Raw genomic sequence first — 19,614 nt, forward strand, 5'->3', positions numbered from 1 at the left:
TTTACATTTTTTTTTTACAGTAGGATGATTCTTGTTTATTGTCCAATGTCTGGATATTTCCATACATTTGACGAACTTAGCTGATGGACAATATAAACTTTCATATTTTGTAAGACAGCCAGTGCAGTGGCCTAAAAACAAATATCTTTATCGCAGTGTATTAGCAGTGTAATAAATATTTATAGGAAGCGCGTATCACGTACGATTGCTTGCTTGGCTTCATAACATGCTGTTCGCGCAACAACTTAGGACCAATTATATAAAGGATGAGAACGAACGGTTCGTGACCCTAAATCGAGTGCAGTTAGGTAGGCAATATGTATTTTATTACGCAGTGGCCAACTGTAGGCTTGTAATAGGCTATAGGCTAAATTTAGCTACTTGCATCTGCCAAACTAAGTAAGTAGCTACATCAGTAGGCCTGAATGTTACTACGATTATAATCGAGTTAACGGAGCTGACGAGTATTCAAGATCAAAAGAGAGATTCGTGACCATTCAGACCAATGATATATTTTTCGCAACTAACTTTTTCTTCGAGACCCAAAATCCCAGTGGGAGGGCGACAAGCTTTCATGGGAAGGGGGCTGTCTTCCCCCACCCCCACCCCCTTGGCTACGCCACTGCTCCTAATATGTTGTTCACTTCAAATATAAGAGAAGGATAATGTGAATATACAAACCTATTGTCTGTAAAATTCCTTACTACAATTTGAGTTTGGCGAGCATGAAATGAAATTATCTGGATTAACCGGTAACAGATAGTGCATAATAACCGATTACTATGTTCAAGTCTAGTTCAGTATCGTCCTACCTTATACCTGCATTGCACATCTCTATGTAAGACACCACTTCGGCCAATGGAAAGAAAATATATAGGTTACGTACCTTGTATCTAATTAGCATAATACACGTATATTTACCAAACTGTTGCAATATTTACTTTCATGTTAATGGTTTTTATTTACAATCGTTTGTTTTCTGTATCTATTAATTGACTGGTTGAAAGATGGGCTTTAGAACATTTCATTAATATTTTACATAATGTAAGGGCTATAGCGGTCATAACAACTCAATGTACATGTGTAGGTAATATAACGGAAGTATTGCTGAACTTTTAATTTTAATGTTTATTGCTGCAGCATTGAAAACTTTTTATTTAAGGTTATATTTAAGAAAGGGGACTCCCCGTTTAGACCCCTCCCAGCGCACGCAAGTCATATTCAGAGACCACCCACCCACCCCCCCCCCCCCATTTGAACGAAGAAGATATAAACCTGAAAATCAAAAGGTACACACATACGGTAGGAGAAAAAGCCAGTTAAATGTTTCAATATATTTAAAGTTGCACTAAAGGAGGTATATAAAGGAAAATCAAAAGGTACATACATCAACGACCATGATACAATACTATAAACCAAAAACACAGCCCAACAAATCATGGTCTGAAACAAATAAGGGCCCTAACAATTTTCAGGTTTCCGACCAGTAACGTTTGCACGATTTCATGTTCGGTGGGGCCAAGTATCCAATTGAGGTTGAGCGGGGCATGACTATTTCATCCCCCCATTTTTGAAGGCCACTCCCCACCCCACCCCCCCAAAAAAAAATATGGTAGGCCTACAACATATTTTGGTCTAAATCTAAAGACATTTTATTCGAAATTGATTTGGCCCAAAACAATTTTGGTCCCAAACAATTTGAGTACAAACAAATTTCTAAAAAAAATGGGAGGGGAGGGTGCTGGTATATATATATATATATATATATATATATATATATATATATATATATATATATATATATATATATATATATATATATATATATATATATATATATATAATCCAAGGGGCTAGACCTCCACGACGGGTTGTGTGGCTGTTGCCCTGCTCCTACACCCCTTCTGGCGCCACCATATCGGTATATAAATGTGCGAATATACAATGGCGAAACTAAAGGGTTTTTACAGCTAGGGGACGGCAAAGGAGCATTTTGGTCGTCCTATTCTAGCTAATATTCGTCAGAAAGGAGTGGCCTTCTTTTCACTAATGTAGGTCGAAAAAATGTATTTTTACTTAAACATATAGCGGAAACAGAAAGGTCCCTAATTCCACTCATTTGTCAAAGTGTAGTTAGGAACCACTGTATTTCGAGTGAAATTAGATCGTCGTCCTGGGGGGGGGGGGGGTTTAAAAGGATGGGTGTCCCCCTCCCTTTTGATTTAAAAAAAAATAATAATTAAGGTTTCTTAGATGCAATCTGGTGCTGTAGTTTGCAACTTTTAAGGTCAATTTATGTTCAAAAATCGTTAAGAAAGTATTTCTGCGTCTTTGGCCTGCACATTGGATGGAATGCTAACAAAACACGTTTTCACTTTTACTGCATTTAGAGAATTTCCACCATTGCAAGAAGGATATTTCCGCGTTTTCAACCTGTCTTTAGTTAAAAAAAAAACACACAACCACGTTCCCTCTCTAGCGCATATTAGCTAAAATGTGCCAAAATTACTTTCCCACCCTCCCTTGACAAAATCCTTCAATTCCGCTATTGTAAAAATCAAAATCCGCGTTTTCGACCTGCATTTATAGAAAGTAATTTCAACCCCCAGCATATTGGCTGAAATGCTTTCAAAACCCTTTTCTCTCCCTTGACAAACTCATATATATAGTTCCACCATTGTAAAACAAATCCGCGTTTTCGACCTGCACAGTTTAGTGAAAACACCTCACCCCCATCCCCCCACCCCCTGCCAACCCCCTTGCTAGAGCATATTGGCTGAAATGTGCCTAAAACACTTTTAACCTCCATTAAACAAAATCCTATTGTTTCGCCATTGTAAATAATATATATATTTCCGCGTTTTCGACCTGCACTTAGCGCAAAAAACCTCAACCCCCACCCAATTCAGGCGCATATTGGCTAAACTAATCTTAAAATGTTTCCTTATTTTTCCTGCATGCATTTAGAGAATTTCTGCCACAGTAAACTAAATATTTCTGAGATTTTTTACCTTCCTTTAAGTGAAAAAAACCCCCCGTCAAACTCAACCTTTTCTTGGCTGAAATGGCCCAAAAACACATTTTCACCCTCCCTAGACAACATCCTCCAGTTCCGCTGTTGTTAAAAAAATACATTTCCGCTTTTTCGACCTGCATTTTGTGCAAAAAGATTCATGCCCAACCCCTTCTTGGTGAATATTGTCTGAATGCGCCCACATATTTCGACATACATTTATGGAACAAATCCCAACTCTTCAACGCGCATGATGGCTGAAATGCGCCCCAAAAGCTTCACCGTCGCTTGACGAAATCCTCAAGTTTCGCCATTATATAAGAAAATTAATGCCGTGTTTTCGACCTGCATTTAGTGAGAAAAAAAGTTTCAAACCCAACCAATTCTTGTCTAATATTGGCTTAAATGGGCCAAAAATATTTGTTCACTTTCTCTGCGTTAAGAGAATTTCCGCCATAATGAACAAAATATATTACCTCGTTTTCGACCTGCCTTTAGTGAAAAAATATCACCCCTCCCCCACCCCTTCCTGGCCAATATTGGCTGAAATGCGCCAAAAACACTTCTTCACTTCACCCTCTATAGACAAAAACCTTCGTCATTGTAAAAAAACAACATTTCCGCCTGTTCGGCCTGCATTTACGAAAAAGCCTACAACCCCTTCTCCTTCCTGGCGCATATTGACTGAAATGCGCCGAAAACTCTTCACCCTCCCTCGACAGAATCCTCTAGTTTCGCCATTCATTGTGTAAACAAAAAAACATTTCCGCGTTTTCGCCCTGCATTAAGTAAAAACAAAAACTAAGCCCTTCCCCGCCCCTCCTGGCGCGTATTGGCTGAAATGCGCTCAAAAAACTTCTTCACCTTCCCTTTGACAAAATAATCTAACTCATCAATTGTAAACTTTAAGATTTCCGCGTTTTAGAACTACATTTAGTGAAATAGCTTTAAACCTGCACCACTTCCTGGCGCATATAGTCTAAAACATGGGCGGTGATCCGTACTTCCGAGTAGGGGGGGGGGGGTTATGACCTTTTTGACTATCTAAGCGTAGCGCCACCATGAGTTGGCGCGAAGTGTACGAGAAAATTTGGGATTTACAAACCCTCTAGATGGCCGGAAACGGCACTTCCCAAGGTTTCCAAGTGGCATATACCCAACTTTATAATAGGGATATCATGTCCGAAATATCTCATAATCAGGATCCAAAATACTTTTTTTTTAAATTTCGAGTGTTATTTTGGGAAAATTGCCCCTGTCAATCTTGTTTCAGGCGCTACGCTAGAATGTTCGAGAGCTCTTTTATATTATTCGATGAAGAAAATGGCCTCATGCAGGCTATTATAGGCCTATACACATGCAATACACAATAACACATAGTTACATTCCTAGGTACCGATTGCTAGGGCATCCAGGTGAAACGTGTATTAAGCATTACCCTGGTAACATGAGATTCTCAGCTGTTCGAGGGAACATGTAAGTGTGTAGGCCTACTAAAGGGCCTATATGAATACTATGAGGGTGCATATATGTACTATATCAATATCGTGATAAAGATAGGCTTTTTATTTGAAAAGATCGCACTGCGTTTATGGTAGGCGAGAAATGAAGCTAAAAAAGAGCCGTACATTAACGATGATGCATACATGTAGGCATATAAATATACTTATCCCTGCATTTGGTGGGGGGGATATGGTGTATTACATCCCCTCCACCCATTTTCATGGGGGATATATCCCCCCTCCCCCCCCCCCCCAGGATCGCCGCCCATGGTCTGAAATCCGCCCAAAAGACTTCGTCACGCTCACTTGACAAATTCCTCTCGCGCTCACTTGACAAATTCGATATCAGCGGAAACCACTGTTATCGAACCCGGTTTCTCGATTACCGAACTCGGTTTATCGATTTCCGCAGTTTCTGCGTTATCGACCTGGCCAGCAATTTTGCTCATTTAAAGTAAAACTTAGAAAGAATAACCACAAATTAAGAACGCACAAATGCAATAACAAGGCGTATGACCTAATAAAAATATGTTATTTGGAGGATTTCCCCCAATGGATGATTCGTAGTCACTGCTGTACACCTACTGACCTACTTAATGTATGTTTCCATGGTTACTTTGACACGTTCACTGACAATGTTTGAGGGGTATAATGGGCACGTGGTTCGTTCAACTATTTCTATTCAGTATGTTAAACTGGTTCGTGTCATCCATTATTATGCTAATGAGATATTAACGGAAGTTCCAGGTGTGTCATTCTTACCATTGACTTGCTTTAGAACATAAATTGTTTGAATCAATCGTCTGTATAATGTAAGTGCTGCATACATTTGTACAGAAAACTATTGTAGAAGTAGAATAGGCCTACTGCGTGTACTAAAACGGTGATGATGCTATCGGGTAGAAACATGGAATGGATTTGATGGGATCTCTAAAAACATACAGATTCATCTCTCTGAAGGGGAGGGCGAAGGGGGGGGGGGGCAGTGGCGGGAACAGGTATACAGTAGGGTTGTCTGAATGGTGAATGAGGTTAGACTAAACTTAATGATACTGAATACCGGGATTGGGATAGAGCACTGATAGTCTAGAAAGTGAATAATCATATTCCATTTTTTTTTTTGATAATTCGACCAAGCAATGCTGCTAATGTATCATACTTTTCAGTGATACATTTTTCGTGGTTAACGTTATTCCTGGAATGGCATTGAGAATATGACATGCTAAATAATTTTCGTTTATATTTTATTTCATTCGTAGTATTACTGAATAGTTTTTCCCTGTTTCTTTGGAGTGTCGGGTGAGGCGGGATTGGGCGACTTAAATATTGTTTTCATTGTTTTTAGAAACACGACATACACTGTGGAACATATCAACTAATAACATTAACGTGAATGTGTGAGGGTGGAAATGGGAAACTTGTTATGAGGTTGGTCTGAGGAACTAATGAAGGTGAGAGGAGTAGCGATAGAGTAAACTGAATATATTCGTTGTGTAACCAATTTGACTCTGAGAAAAAGAAATATATTAAAGTATTAGCGAGGTTTACGTCTCTGTTAAAATAACTACAATATATTCTTAGCCTATGTAAAGAATCCAATGGACATGAAGAAACAAGGAAATCACAAGTAATTGATTATGGAGCTGGAGATAATAAAGACAAACCACTCGGTGGCAGGAACAAAGAGGGTGATGATAGGGTTAGGGTAGGAGGGGGTAAAAATACATTGAAAAGGGAAACTGCGAAGAAAAAAAAAGAGTGTAATGACGGTTAGCTGAAAGGGGGTTGGTAGAGTGACGATGGATTGGTAAATGGGAGGTGTCGGGAATGTATTGAGTGAAACCGGTGTTCGAATGGGTCATAAGTGAGGGGTTGGGGTGGGTGTGGGTGGAAGGGGTAATTCAGTCACACTAAATTGTAAAGGGCAAAGCAGGGATGTCATGATCGATTCAAATTAGACGTGATATTAATACGGGGAATATTAAAATATGAAGCGAATTTTGTTCAAAGTTATGAATGATAAAAAGATGAAGCTCACGATAACTTGGTAAATTATTGTTTACAATAATGATAAACTAATGAGAATAACTATAAATTTAGCTTATTTGGTGCCAGGTTGTATTTCAACTATAAAGAAGAAACTTAAATAGTTTTAAATGGATTAAATCTTAACCTCTGTAATTATGAGATATATTATATATTAGCCTTAATTGATGTTATGTTAGTAAAAAATACAATTTAACTTTAATGAATTCCATTACAAGAGTATTCTCATTTGATCACAATTTGAGAGGGAGGAAGGGGGGGGGGGTGGGTCGAACAATAAAGTTATATCTTATTGCTATTGCTATTTTTATTGCCATAATTTTACTACTTTTATATCAATAACGATTTTCAATCTCTTTTGTTGAAAAAATTCTTATGTACATTGTACAACTTAAAAAACAAATATTTTGGAGGTTTCAGTCAAAAGTAACAGTTATTACTTATAAAACTCAACTTTAAAATATTCATTATTCTCGCTAGAATGATTAAAATCCAACTACCCTGTGAATGTATCTCTTATTTTATCCTATAAAACATTCCTGTCAATCTAAAACCAAATTCTTATTTAAATTTAAACAATAAACTAAACAAAGAACGTTTCAAGCAACCCCCACCCACCTTCTTCCCCTCTCTTACCAACACCCGCTTAAAATATTCCTTATTAATCCATTACATTTTGTTTTATTTATCATAACATTCTACAGAATTCCTTTCACGATGACCTAATTATAGAAATAAATTCAAATAAACTAATTAAATCCAATCCTTGACATTAAAATACAGCAGATTTAACTCTCTCTATTGTTAGTATAATATTGATAGCTTTAATTAATTAAATTAATTCCCTATTTAACTGTTATGATGATTCTAACATCTACACCAGAATACTTACCACAGCTCCTTCAAGCTTGTACACTGTGAGGAGTAAGACAAGATGGCCGTCAACTCTTCATTAGTTAGTCTCCTGTTTCTGTCAGCGATATTCAGGTCCTGGAGAGAACTCAGGATAGAGAGAGAGAGACCAGACTCAAGGATAAGGTTCAGACCAGACTCATCAACTCTAGGAGAGCAGTAATCTAGATCAACACGGGAGATAGGAATCTAGAATGAAAGAATAGAGTTACTGGTAGTAGAGTAGATAGAGATAAATAGATTGGATTTGGTAAGGATTAGAATAATTATTATCATATTATAAATAATAATAACGAAATAAAAATAAAGAAAAATAAAGGGATAAACGAGGACAATTAGAGGACAAAAAGGAATAAGTTAATGGAACGGAAATAAGGGATGGATTTTGAGGGGAGACAAATATAAACAAAAATAATTAGATTAGATTAGAGAAAAATAAAATGGTAATGTAGAATTAAAGGGTTAGTTTTATTGTTTTACAATTAAATTATTAATTACAGTTTTGTTTATAGCTAGTAAGGTTTAATAAACGGAGAATGTGAGGCTACATATTTTTATTTATTAGTTAATAGGAAACAAATTCAATGACGGGTTGAGAATTTTATAAGAAATTGGTAAATAATAATTGAGATTATCTTTCTTTTGAAGAAAAATATTGATCAAATTTATTTGTATTTTTATTTAGGAACTTTCAGAAGGAATATGTAATTTAATTTTATAGGAATCATGAAAAGGAAACTTCTACTCTAACTAATATCAGGTTTTTATAAAGTTTAAGGATATTTGGAGGAATTATATTTAAATCAATAGGTTGTTTCTTATAATTAAAATGCAATTTAGAGAAGCAGATGTACGGTAGATCAAATTCAAGTTTCCAGAGAGAGGTTGACGAGGCTTAAACTCAAATTTTAATTTACAAATTATTTAATTATTGATCCAAATCCGACTATTCTGCTTGAATTATAATTATTTCTAATTAATACGATTTGTTTAAATGATGATGTCCATCTGTGTTTTGTTATTAAATTCATTTCTAAGTTACGGTTTGATTGTGACATAACTTCTAGTGGATTTTTTTTCGAAATGTAGCTTTGTTCTTTCTTTGTGTTTGTAGATATTCCTAAATTGGGTATTGCTTATGATCTTAACTTTCTAAACTGTATCGTTTTTTCCAATTAAATAGTACCATCCGCTTTTTACACTTTTTTTTACAAATAATATTGTTATCTGGAAACACTTCATATCATTGAGGGTTTAATCATACTAATTAATTATTACTTTTAAGTTTAATTGGGTTGAATGGGTCTTCATTGAAATATCTTCTTTTACTATGGAGTTCAGCGGGTGTGAACAGTTAGCGGAACATTTAACGTTAGAGCTACGGCTCTAGCGAACTTCTGCTATTAAGTGTTGCAGCAGGGTAAAATAAGTGGCGCACTTTCAATTTCAAAACCATTTTACTTTTTAAATATCATGTGGCCATAAGTCTGTTGGCTTGGAAATGACGCACAGTTCTTATAATTATGTGGGCAAATTTAAGACAAAACCAGCTGTGAGTAGAACACCACGATCTAGTTGTTGCTGGAAAGACATGGACGGAAGATTCCTGTTTAATAACTATGTATTGCATTTGGTTATGATTAGACTTAATTGGAAAACTGTTTTATATAGGCTCAAAGCTCTAGGCCCTAAACAGTATTTGACAAAACTATATATCACACAAGTGGCTCATATGTCCGACCTGGTATATTCAGTGAGTTAGGTGATTAAAATATTAATTGTGGAATGTTATAGATTACTTGTATTCACGCCTATAACTATAGGCTATATTATGTACGAGTAAAATCGAGTTGAATCATTTTCTGTGATTTAAATTTTTTGAAGGGATAACAAATTTCCAAAGTTTGTCTATGGATACTTGTTGTTAGCTAGAATGAAGTAATTGTTTTCGAAGTAAAGGATAGGCATCAGTTCACTTAATCGCTGGTTTTATTCTTCGCTTAATTTAAAATATCCCTAAAGAAGAATCAGTGTCTCGATTGTATTTTATTCAATTCCTTTATATTTAAGATATGCTTTAACTTGGAATTTTTTAATAATCAGTCTACAACTATACGCTTAGATTTGTATTATTTATTAGTTAGATTTGCTAAGCATGTCCTCTTGCTAAAAGTAGTAATTCTAGCTTTCCGCGGGTGATAATTAAGATTTTTAACATAGCCTAACTGTATTGCTAGTCTAACATATAGCCTACCTAAGTTTGGCCTGGCCTTTGTACACATCCTAGCCTATGCCTCTATACCATACCGTCAAATTATCTCGCTGATCAATAATTACTGTTTTAACTATTCACAGCGGGTCCTCTCCATTACACAATCCATCTTTATAACCAACCACTCAACAAGTCAATGGTAACAAACAACGTCCACGAATTTACTACGTACTCTGCAACTCCACTAATATAACACTAAACCATTCATTGTCGGTGATACTGATATATACTAGATGGGAACAGGTATTCAATAGCATAAGTCACAGATATTCATATACGGGTGATGTTTGAGATTTGTAACAGACATTTTGGCGCCAATAGAAATAAACGTACGTAACGTTATATATGCCCGGTGGAAGCAGACAGTTTAAAAACTGACGTCGATTGGGGATGTATTAAGAAAGTCATACACATCTTGCAGACACATCGTGCAGACAAAACGTGTCTGTGTCAAGTTACATTTTTGTTTTTTACAAATAATCACTTGATCATCATGAAATTATTGGAATAAATGTAACTACACAACTTTTTCATCCCTCCCCACCCAACCACCTTTGTAATTAATTCCATTCCATGTCAGTGCTGGATTATGCAGATAAATCTTTGCACCAGCAAAGAGAGTGTCAGGCAATCAAACGATGTTTTGTCTTTTCACGTACCTCGTAATTGCTCAAATCAAAATAATATGCCGACATTTCACCAATAATTGTAATAGTCAATTCATGTAGCCCCCCCCCCCCCTTTTCTCCCTTTTTACTTATTACCATCGTCATCAAGAAAAGTTTATTTTTTGAGATAAAATAGTTGAAATTTGTATAAGAAAGAAATCTTGATTTCGAGAAATGCAATGGCAATTTCGAGAGAAACGTACAAGTTTGAGATAAAAGGCTAATATTTTTTAGATGATAAGTCGACATTTTAAAAGTTTAAATTTAAAACAAAAAGAAATCGATATTTTACATGAAGGGAATTAAAGAGGTCAAAATCAATCGAAGAGGTTTTAAATTTTAGAAAAAATAGTTTAATGTTGAGAATTTCGGTTATATTACAGATTTCAATTTTAAGACAAATCTGATTTTCAAGAAAAGGGTTTCAATTATGAACAAGAGCCCAAGGGCACTGTGGTTCCTTGCTTGGGGTATATGACAATACACATAATATTATCAAGCAAGATTCGGCTCAAATAGTCCTAGTAATTGTGGTCCTACATGTTCCCATAAAGAAACCAACACTATAGCCAACACTTTTGTGATCACAAAATGTGATCGGATTTTTGATCAAAAGGCACTTTTGAGATCTAAATATGGCATCGAAAATGTAAGAAATATATGAGACCTACAAGCGTGTCAACAGATATGATAACATGATAACTTCACACACAAAAGGTCACCCGGAGGTCAACCAATTGACATTTTTGATCGGTGAGACCTAAATAGAGCATGACTGTAAAAATTCAAACATTTTTTCTTTGCCCATTTTGTCCCCCCAAAATACTACTTTTTTTACATTAGCTGACCTTTGGTGACGTTGGATCACATGACCGTTAAGTTTGAAAATATTCCCCTATACCATTTGCAACTTGTCCAAAAATATCAACCATGTCACACCTTGGAACTGGGAGTTGTTGCATTAAATGTCTGAAAATTAACTTTGACCTCGTATAACTTCGCACACGAAGGTCACACGGGTGTCAACCAATTGACATTTTTGATCGGAAGGTACCTTTGATATCAAAATCTAGCATCAAAACCAAACATTATCTTTTTTGCTCGTTTCCTCCCAACATAAGCACATTTTTTCTAATGTGACCTTTGACCTTTTGACCTTGGTTTCAGATGTAGTTTAATCTCCTGATTCCAAAAAACAAAACGAAAAGTCTGTACAACCATCCTAACTCCGACCGAAAAACTTTGCCCCATATAACTTCGCACATAAAGGTCACACAGGGTCAACCTAATGACATTTATGATCAGAAGGTACCTTTGACATCTGAAAATAGCATCGAAACTGTAAAAATCCACTAAACACGAAAAGGTCACCAGAGGTCAAATTGAGGTCAAGGGTCACCCAGATGCGGGTCGACAAGTGGATTACATTGAGGCAACTCCCAACCCTAACAGACATTTCGTTCTCAAGTTATTGCAAAAATAATAGTTTTTTATCATTAATTGACCTTTGGTGACCTCGGATCACATGACCGTTACGTTTGAAAATGCTTCCCTAACCAGTGTACAACTTGTCCCAAAATATCAATCTTGTCGCACATTGGCACTAGGAGTTATTGCAGTTTTAATATTTTCGGTTTTTGGACCATAACTGACCTTTGGTGACCTTTGTGGGCACCAACAACAATAGGGCACACCTTCTCCATATGGCGGATCTATAGTCCAAGTTTGGCCTCAATCCAACATTCCCTTATTGAGATACAGCGTACCCAAGCAAGTGTCACAGACGCACACACACACACACACGCACGCCAACCTGACTGCATAGGTTCCTTTTGCTAAAGCAAGGAACCAAAAAGGGAAACTCAATAACAAAGATTTTCTTTGTTTGCATTAAAATATCTAGTTCTGATATTCTCAATATACAATAAGTGACAACTGATTCTTATTGTCTTTGTCTCTATCTCCTCATTAGGTCAATGTGGAATAACCAGTCTTGAGATGATCTTTGGGGATCACATGATGTGGATCTTGCACAGAATGGTTTACAATATGCTGATGGTAATGGTAAGTGTATAATTAGTGTACAACAGGACTGGTAAGCTGGGTTGTAGTTATAATTAGATGGGAGTCTGGGTAGGAAGTGATTTTGTTACTGCCTATTCCTGGAGGAACAGTTATTGTTATGAAACTTGCTTGATCAACAAACTCCCTAAGGTCCTAGAGAAGAAGATATGAAGGCTTCAGTCTAACATTCAAAGACCATATAATAGGCAATGCATGTCATACATTGTATTGCTTACCATTGTGAAAAAGTACACAAAGAGGTGTATGTATTTAATATACTGGGCCTCTTTTTTGTTTTGTGTGGCCATCATAAATTAAGGAACAAATTATTCATATGATTTGATCCCGTCCAATTTTTTGGTTTCGATGAATATCGTAACCTTTGCAATCTTGGTGGCGTACTGTATGTGTGTATGTGCGTTGTGACGCCCAGCTGGTAAACACGATATCTCAAGCAGGGAAGTTGGACCAAGTTCATGTTTGATGTGTAAACGTACCACATAAAGTACAAGAAGCCTATTGTTTTATGTGGAGGTCAAAGGTTATTTAGGGTCAATAGTGGTCAAATTGTTGAAACCTTGTAAACACGATATATCAAGAACGGAGGCTTGGGGCAAACCTCATATTTAGCGTTTAGACGTACCACATTGAGTACAGGAGCCTAATGTTTTTGGTGTAGGTCAAAGGTCATTTGGGGACAAAAGGTCAAATTGTGATAACCTTGTAAACATGATATTGCAAGAAAAGACTGATCTCATATTTGGTTTGTAGATGTAACATATTTAATTTCAGGAGCCTATTATTGGTTTTGGTGGAGGTCAAAGGTCATTTGAAGTCAGCAAATGCCAAACATTTACTTCACTCACTAAACATAATATCGTAAGAGAAGCTTGGACAGATCGCATATTTGGTATGTCATTGTAATACATTGCCCTCATACAAATTAAAGCATGTAAACTGCATGTAAATTGCATGTAAATTGTATGTATCTTGTATGAAAAGGCTCAAACATGCAATTTGCATGCATGTACATGCTCTACACATGCTGTTTTCATACAATTTACATGCATGCATCCAGGAAGCATGTATTTATGCATGCATGTATTCGAATACATGCGTGTAAACCTTACACTAAGCATGTATCGCAGCAATATGAGTGTCCATTGGGCATGTAACTTGGTGTATGCATGCATGTAACCAAACTGTCAAACATGTTTTTGGACTTAGTTGTTTTATGAATGCTTGTGAAGCATGTATTTTGGACTTTGTCAAATTCATAGTGCATGTATTCAAATTTACAGTGCATGTATTTTGGACTTTGATCAATTTACAATTGCACACATGCAATTAGTCAATTTGGATGTAATTTTATGGTATACTGTATATAGGATGATTATATCATATTTTATCACAATAAGTTTTGGTAGGAATGAAGAGTTTGATTATTTTTCTTTTTCCAGATGAGCTCTTGACATCTTAAAATGCAAACAAGCATTCATTTTTTCGAATTTCAGCTAGCTGGTTGTTTAAAGTAACCTCATGCATTGGTGATATATGTTATTAAATGGAGCACCCTGAAATATAAAGCATTGATTTGGTAATCTCCCATGAGTTATAAGGAAATGCCATTGTGTATTTAGCTTCTGTACATGCTTCATACTGTGCCTTGATTCCAACTTTACATACTGTGATGACAAATTTAAAACCTTTATAAAAACTACAGGATGATGCGGTATGACTTTTTGAAGTTTATATTTGGTATTGCCTGCACTCTCAAAATAATTATTTTACCACTTATACATTCACTAATGCATTACTACAATAAGTTGGTGAAAGTAAAGTGGACTAGTACTCTATGTTACATCCCTGGTAGTCAAATTGGGGTCACAACCCTTGTTATGGTCACCAAATGTTTTTGGGGTGGCCAAATGTAAACAGTCAATTGGTAAAATGTCAGCCAGTGTTTTTAGTTTACTAGGAATTCAAAACGCGTGTTCCAGGGATGCATCTGCCCGAAAAAGTTTGCATTCCGCAGATAAAAACTTATGTCCCCCAAGACAAACCTGTGTTAACAGCACAAGCCAAGCTATGACCTTTACGTTCTTTTGAAGTCAAGTATAACATCCCTAGATCACAATTGCTTGCACTTTGAGACTAAATAGTATGGTTGAGGCCTATATATACACACAAACGAATTAGAAAAGAAAAAATTAGTTGCAGTACATTTCAAGAAAATGTACAAATTTGAATGTTCACCAAAGCTGATGTTTTCCTGTTCTGGTAGACTTAGCCTCAGCTAAGTGTAACATGCACAGTACGACTTCCTTGAGTACTGTAGACAAAAGAAAAAAACTATATTTGGCATTACTTTACATCGTGACTAACAGCAAAAAAGTCTTTGGATTGTTCTTTGCAAAACAACTTCTGTCATCCACCCCTACCCCCCCCCCAAGAAAAAAAAATAGAACGGCAACCTAAGTGTAATTGTTCTCCCTTCTGAGCACTGGACACAAGCCCTTTAATCTAATTATTCAGGTAACTCTTGTGCCCGTAGAATAAAGCGGAAAAGGTTTGACAAATTTCCAAAGAGATACGCCATGCCCTCTTGAGTCAAAAGTGAACGACAGCCATTAAGACAGAAAGAAAGATGAGAGGCTTACCACAGCAATTTACAACAAATACTTTTCAAATTGATTTTACCACTGTACAATGAAGAATAACATTCAGATTACTATGAAATTCCTTACATATAGGAAAAGCTTGTTGAAATTATTGTTTCACAACAAAAAGGTCATGACCTAACCTTATGGATTTTGTGTACAAAAATATTGCAGCTTATAAACGATTGGTGTCTTTACACAGTAAAAAACAAAAACCACAAACAGCTCATTAACTTGAGCCTAAAATGACTGACTCTTCTAACTCATTGGGGTTAATTACATTCAAAATTTTGCAATTTTATGATAGGCAAATATTAAAAAGGTGGTACATGTAAACAAAAGTCTAGTATACCCATAGATATTGTTTTACATAGGCAGTGGTATTTTGAGAGAGTTGTCAGAGCTGGTAAATATTGGGTCTCCATGCAAGCAAAAAACCTTCGACTACCATACCATTTACTGTACTCATGTTTATACAGTACTTATATGCATCTCTTCGACTGGTGTGTACCGTTCATTGAACACAATTAGTATATATAAAAATTAAATAACTATCAATAGAGTTTGAAAATCAATTGTGAACAAGAATAAAACTTTTCTGCATTGTACTGAATTCACAATTTTATTCACATAGTCATTTATATCGACAGTGTTCCTGTTGTGTTAATTTCTTTCTTTCTCCAAACAATACTGATCAGAATCAGCTTTCCAATAAAAAGATTATGTTATACGTAACTTAAACAGGGCCCTCTGTTTCAATCACTTTTAATCAGATTGGGAACCTCAGCAATGTAACTAATATTCTTTGCATCAGTGAAATCCATGCACACACAAACAGCAACCAAAATCATACACAGAAATAAAATATATTTGGTTGGGTGGTGCAACGTCAAGATTTATATGTGTTAATTTATTGTTGGATACATCATCCTTCGTCAGAGAAATTGGCAGTTTTTTTCCACGTTACACACAAGCGCTACATACCGGCTACTGCATAAACAAACTTCTGCTTTACATCGTGACTCACAGCAAAGAAGTCTTTAGATTGTTCTTTGCCAAACAACTTGTTTTCCACCCCTACTCCTCCCCTCCCCCAAGAAAAAAATAATAGAATGGCAACTTAAGTGTAAGCACTGAACACTGAACACTGAGCACTGAACACGAGCCCTTCAATCTAAGTATTCAGGTAACTCTTGCGGAGAGTGAAGTTAAGAAAAGGTTCACTGTCTTACGAGAAATACGTGGAAAGTCCATTGTGATTGCGGTACACTCCGCACAATGACGTCACATAGTGACCTGTACGTTCATGTGCTTTTTGCACCACGTTTCTGGTCAGTTCGAATCTGCTACTGTAACTTTGACATCAAATAATGTCTCTTTGGACTAAACGGGAACCACGGTATTGTTTGTGTACTATTTACTACTAAAATACTTTAGACTAGTATGATCTAGCCCCCCAATTTTTTTCCCCGCCTCCAGCTATGCATTTTAAGGGCAGTTCCATGCTCCTAACTTTAAAGAAGCTTAATTGTATACCCTGCACATGTAATTTTGGTGGACTAGGCTAGACTGTACTCTTTACTACAAAAATACTGTAGACTAGTATGATGTAGCCCCCAATTTTTTTTTTTCGCCTTCAGCTATGCATTTGAAGGGCAGTTCCATGCTCCTAACTTTAAAGAAGCTTAATTGTATACCCTGCACATGTAATTTTGGTGGACTAGGCTACAGGGCTAAGCCTAGGTATGGACCAAGACAGTAATAGTAATACAAATAAGATATACTGTAGCCTAGGCCTAGGCCTATTCAAAATATTACCCTACTAATAAAAAGTACTAGGTTTTCTGTAGGCAGCCTATAGCATTACCAATACCACAGGCTGTATACATTTTTGTTCATGGTGGGAAAAACATCCAGTTCCATCATAACTGAAGTAAAAAAAAAAGTCTTTTTAACAACCTTTCAGCTCCATTTCCTTCATTGATTCCTTCTGTTGGGAGTTGAGTGGTACCAACGTTAGTAGTAGAACTAGGCCTGCAGTAGTACTAGCTGGGCTAACGGCAACACTAACATGAGTAGTGTCACTAATATTGGGCCTAACGTAAGGCATCTCATCACCATTGTCTAAATCGTCTAACTGAGATGAGCTTAGTCGCCACCGTGTCGTTCGTGGCACACATTTAAACGGGTTGCTTGTCCTGAAATAGTCTCTATATTTAGAAGGCATTGTAGGCCTCAATATTGATCGACAAAAGTTCCGGAATTTTCTTAGAGCATAGAAGTAACGTCGTCCGTACTTTAAAAGTCTAAGGACAAGGTCTATACTGTACATATAGCGCGATATGCACACCAGGGTTGTTGATTTTTTTGATTTAAATCAGATTTTTTTGATTTAAATCGGATTTTTTTGATTTTTTTAAAACCACATTTCAGTTGGACCCCATTGTTGCCTACATTATCACATATATGCACCCATATCCACCCAGATCATTATATCCCCACATTGGGGATATTATGGTGTTGATCACTTTCAATTTGACCACATGTGACCCACTGCAGTGGCCATTTAATTCATCCAATTTGAACAAAACAAATGAGAGCAACGTATGGTGGTACCAAAAGTTGGTGGTGATCTCATATAGTTCCTGATATTCTCCCATTTGGCTTTTAAACACACTGTGATTGCTATGATGTGGGGATATACGTTGGCGGTTTAACGCCAGCTGATGTCTAGTTTTAATATATAAGCCTTATAGGCCTATAATATATTCAGAATACTTTGCAGGCTAATTAAACCTGGGCCCTGGGCCTCAATCAATTTCCCATTGAACACACATGACCTAAGGCTACTGCAAGTCTAAGAATACCAGTTGTGTCCGCAAATCCGCAATATTACAACTTTTCAACAGCCGGACTACAAAAAAGCTACCTTAATTCACATTACATTGTAAAGATTCAACAGATTGGTTGCCATTTGCCAAAGTATTAAAGGACCACCTATTCAGCAACTCTGATCTTAAGTTAATATTCCATGTCTTTGCCAAACTATGTAAAAACTAAAATACTCGCTACATTTCTCTAAATGTTTTATGTAACCCTAGTTCTGACCGTGATGCACTTGTGTGCGTGATATGATTCCTTTAAATAACAATTTCCAACTCGATAAATATCTTGGTAAACACTGAAACTCAAAATTTAAAAAAGTAGCCTGCTGTTTATTTAGATCTGATGCATCATGTCTTTTACTGTTTTAGGCCCTAATTGACTTGGACAGTTGGACTACAACAGTTCTGAATTCTGAAGTTAGCAAAATAGATGTTTTTAATGTTTCTATTATTTATTCGTTTCCAACTTCCAATTGATGTTTTCACTGTAGGCTATAGACGGAATAAAACTGAAAAATGACCGAAAAATCTGGTATGTATCTGTCATTACTCCATACCTAGGAATACATCGACCCAGAAGGTCACTTAGGCTTTTGGAATGACTTTGGTCGCATGATCGTATATGGACAGTACCAGCCTCTCTTTTAGAACATTGCTCACAGACTACTATAATCTAATTTAGTTGCTCCAGGGATTGCCTTTTTCACCTTAATCCAATGGACTCAACATAAAGCCTCATTCACCTCCCGGAGTCCTGGTCCTCGATTCCTCGAAGAATGAAAGGAATGGTCACCTCCTGTCTATCACCACTGAGTTGTGCCGCAACAAAACCAACCATGCAATACATCACTCAATATATCATATGCATGCATACAACTTTCATGGCATCAAAATATAGCAAACTACATTCCTGATTTTGTAGGGTTTAGCTACAAATTCCAGCGTAATGAGTATGGAAATTTAGTGAGTGAACGAACTACAGTATGTCTGGTTCAAGTAATCTAGGCCTAGTAATTCTGGTACCACAGAGACTGGAAATAACGAGGGGGGTAGCCTGAATGTCTTACAATAAATTATTGTGTGTACTCTAATATAGAATTGGTGATTTGCAATGATTTCAAGCAACTATTCACATAAAAAATGGAAAAGTAGTAAAAGTGATTTAAATCAGTGATTTTTTTGAAAAAAATCATCTGATTTAAATCGCGATTTAAATCTGGTCAGTTCGAATCTGCTACTGTAACTTTGACATCAAATAATGTCTCTTTGGACTAAACGGGAACCACGGTATTGTTTGTGTATTATTTACTACTAAAATACTTTAGACTAGTATGATCTAGCCCCCCAATTTTTTTCCCCGCCTCCAGCTATGCATTTTAAGGGCAGTTCCATGCTCCTAACTTTAAAGAAGCTTAATTGTATACCCTGCACATGTAATTTTGGTGGACTAGGCTAGACTGTACTCTTTACTACAAAAATACTGTAGACTAGTATGATGTAGCCCCCAATTTTTTTTTCGCCTTCAGCTATGCATTTGAAGGGCAGTTCCATGCTCCTAACTTTAAAGAAGCTTAATTGTATACCCTGCACAT

At 36.4% G+C, this 19,614-nt stretch overlaps 1 protein-coding gene across 3 annotated transcripts in view; it reads right to left on the reverse strand.

The window, feature by feature from the left end:
• LOC139969979 (uncharacterized) overlaps nucleotides 1-19,614 on the reverse strand; it is a 99,846-nt gene that overhangs the window by 40,591 nt on the left and 39,641 nt on the right. For all 3 annotated transcript variants that reach the window (XM_071975475.1, XM_071975474.1, XM_071975476.1), the window contains one exon: nucleotides 7,454-7,662. In XM_071975475.1, coding sequence (XP_071831576.1) covers nucleotides 7,454-7,662 — 209 coding nt within the window. The remainder of the gene's footprint in view (nucleotides 1-7,453; nucleotides 7,663-19,614) is intronic.

This window comes from Apostichopus japonicus, chromosome 7 (assembly GCF_037975245.1).
Source record: "Apostichopus japonicus isolate 1M-3 chromosome 7, ASM3797524v1, whole genome shotgun sequence".
NCBI lineage: Eukaryota > Metazoa > Echinodermata > Holothuroidea > Aspidochirotida > Stichopodidae > Apostichopus > Apostichopus japonicus.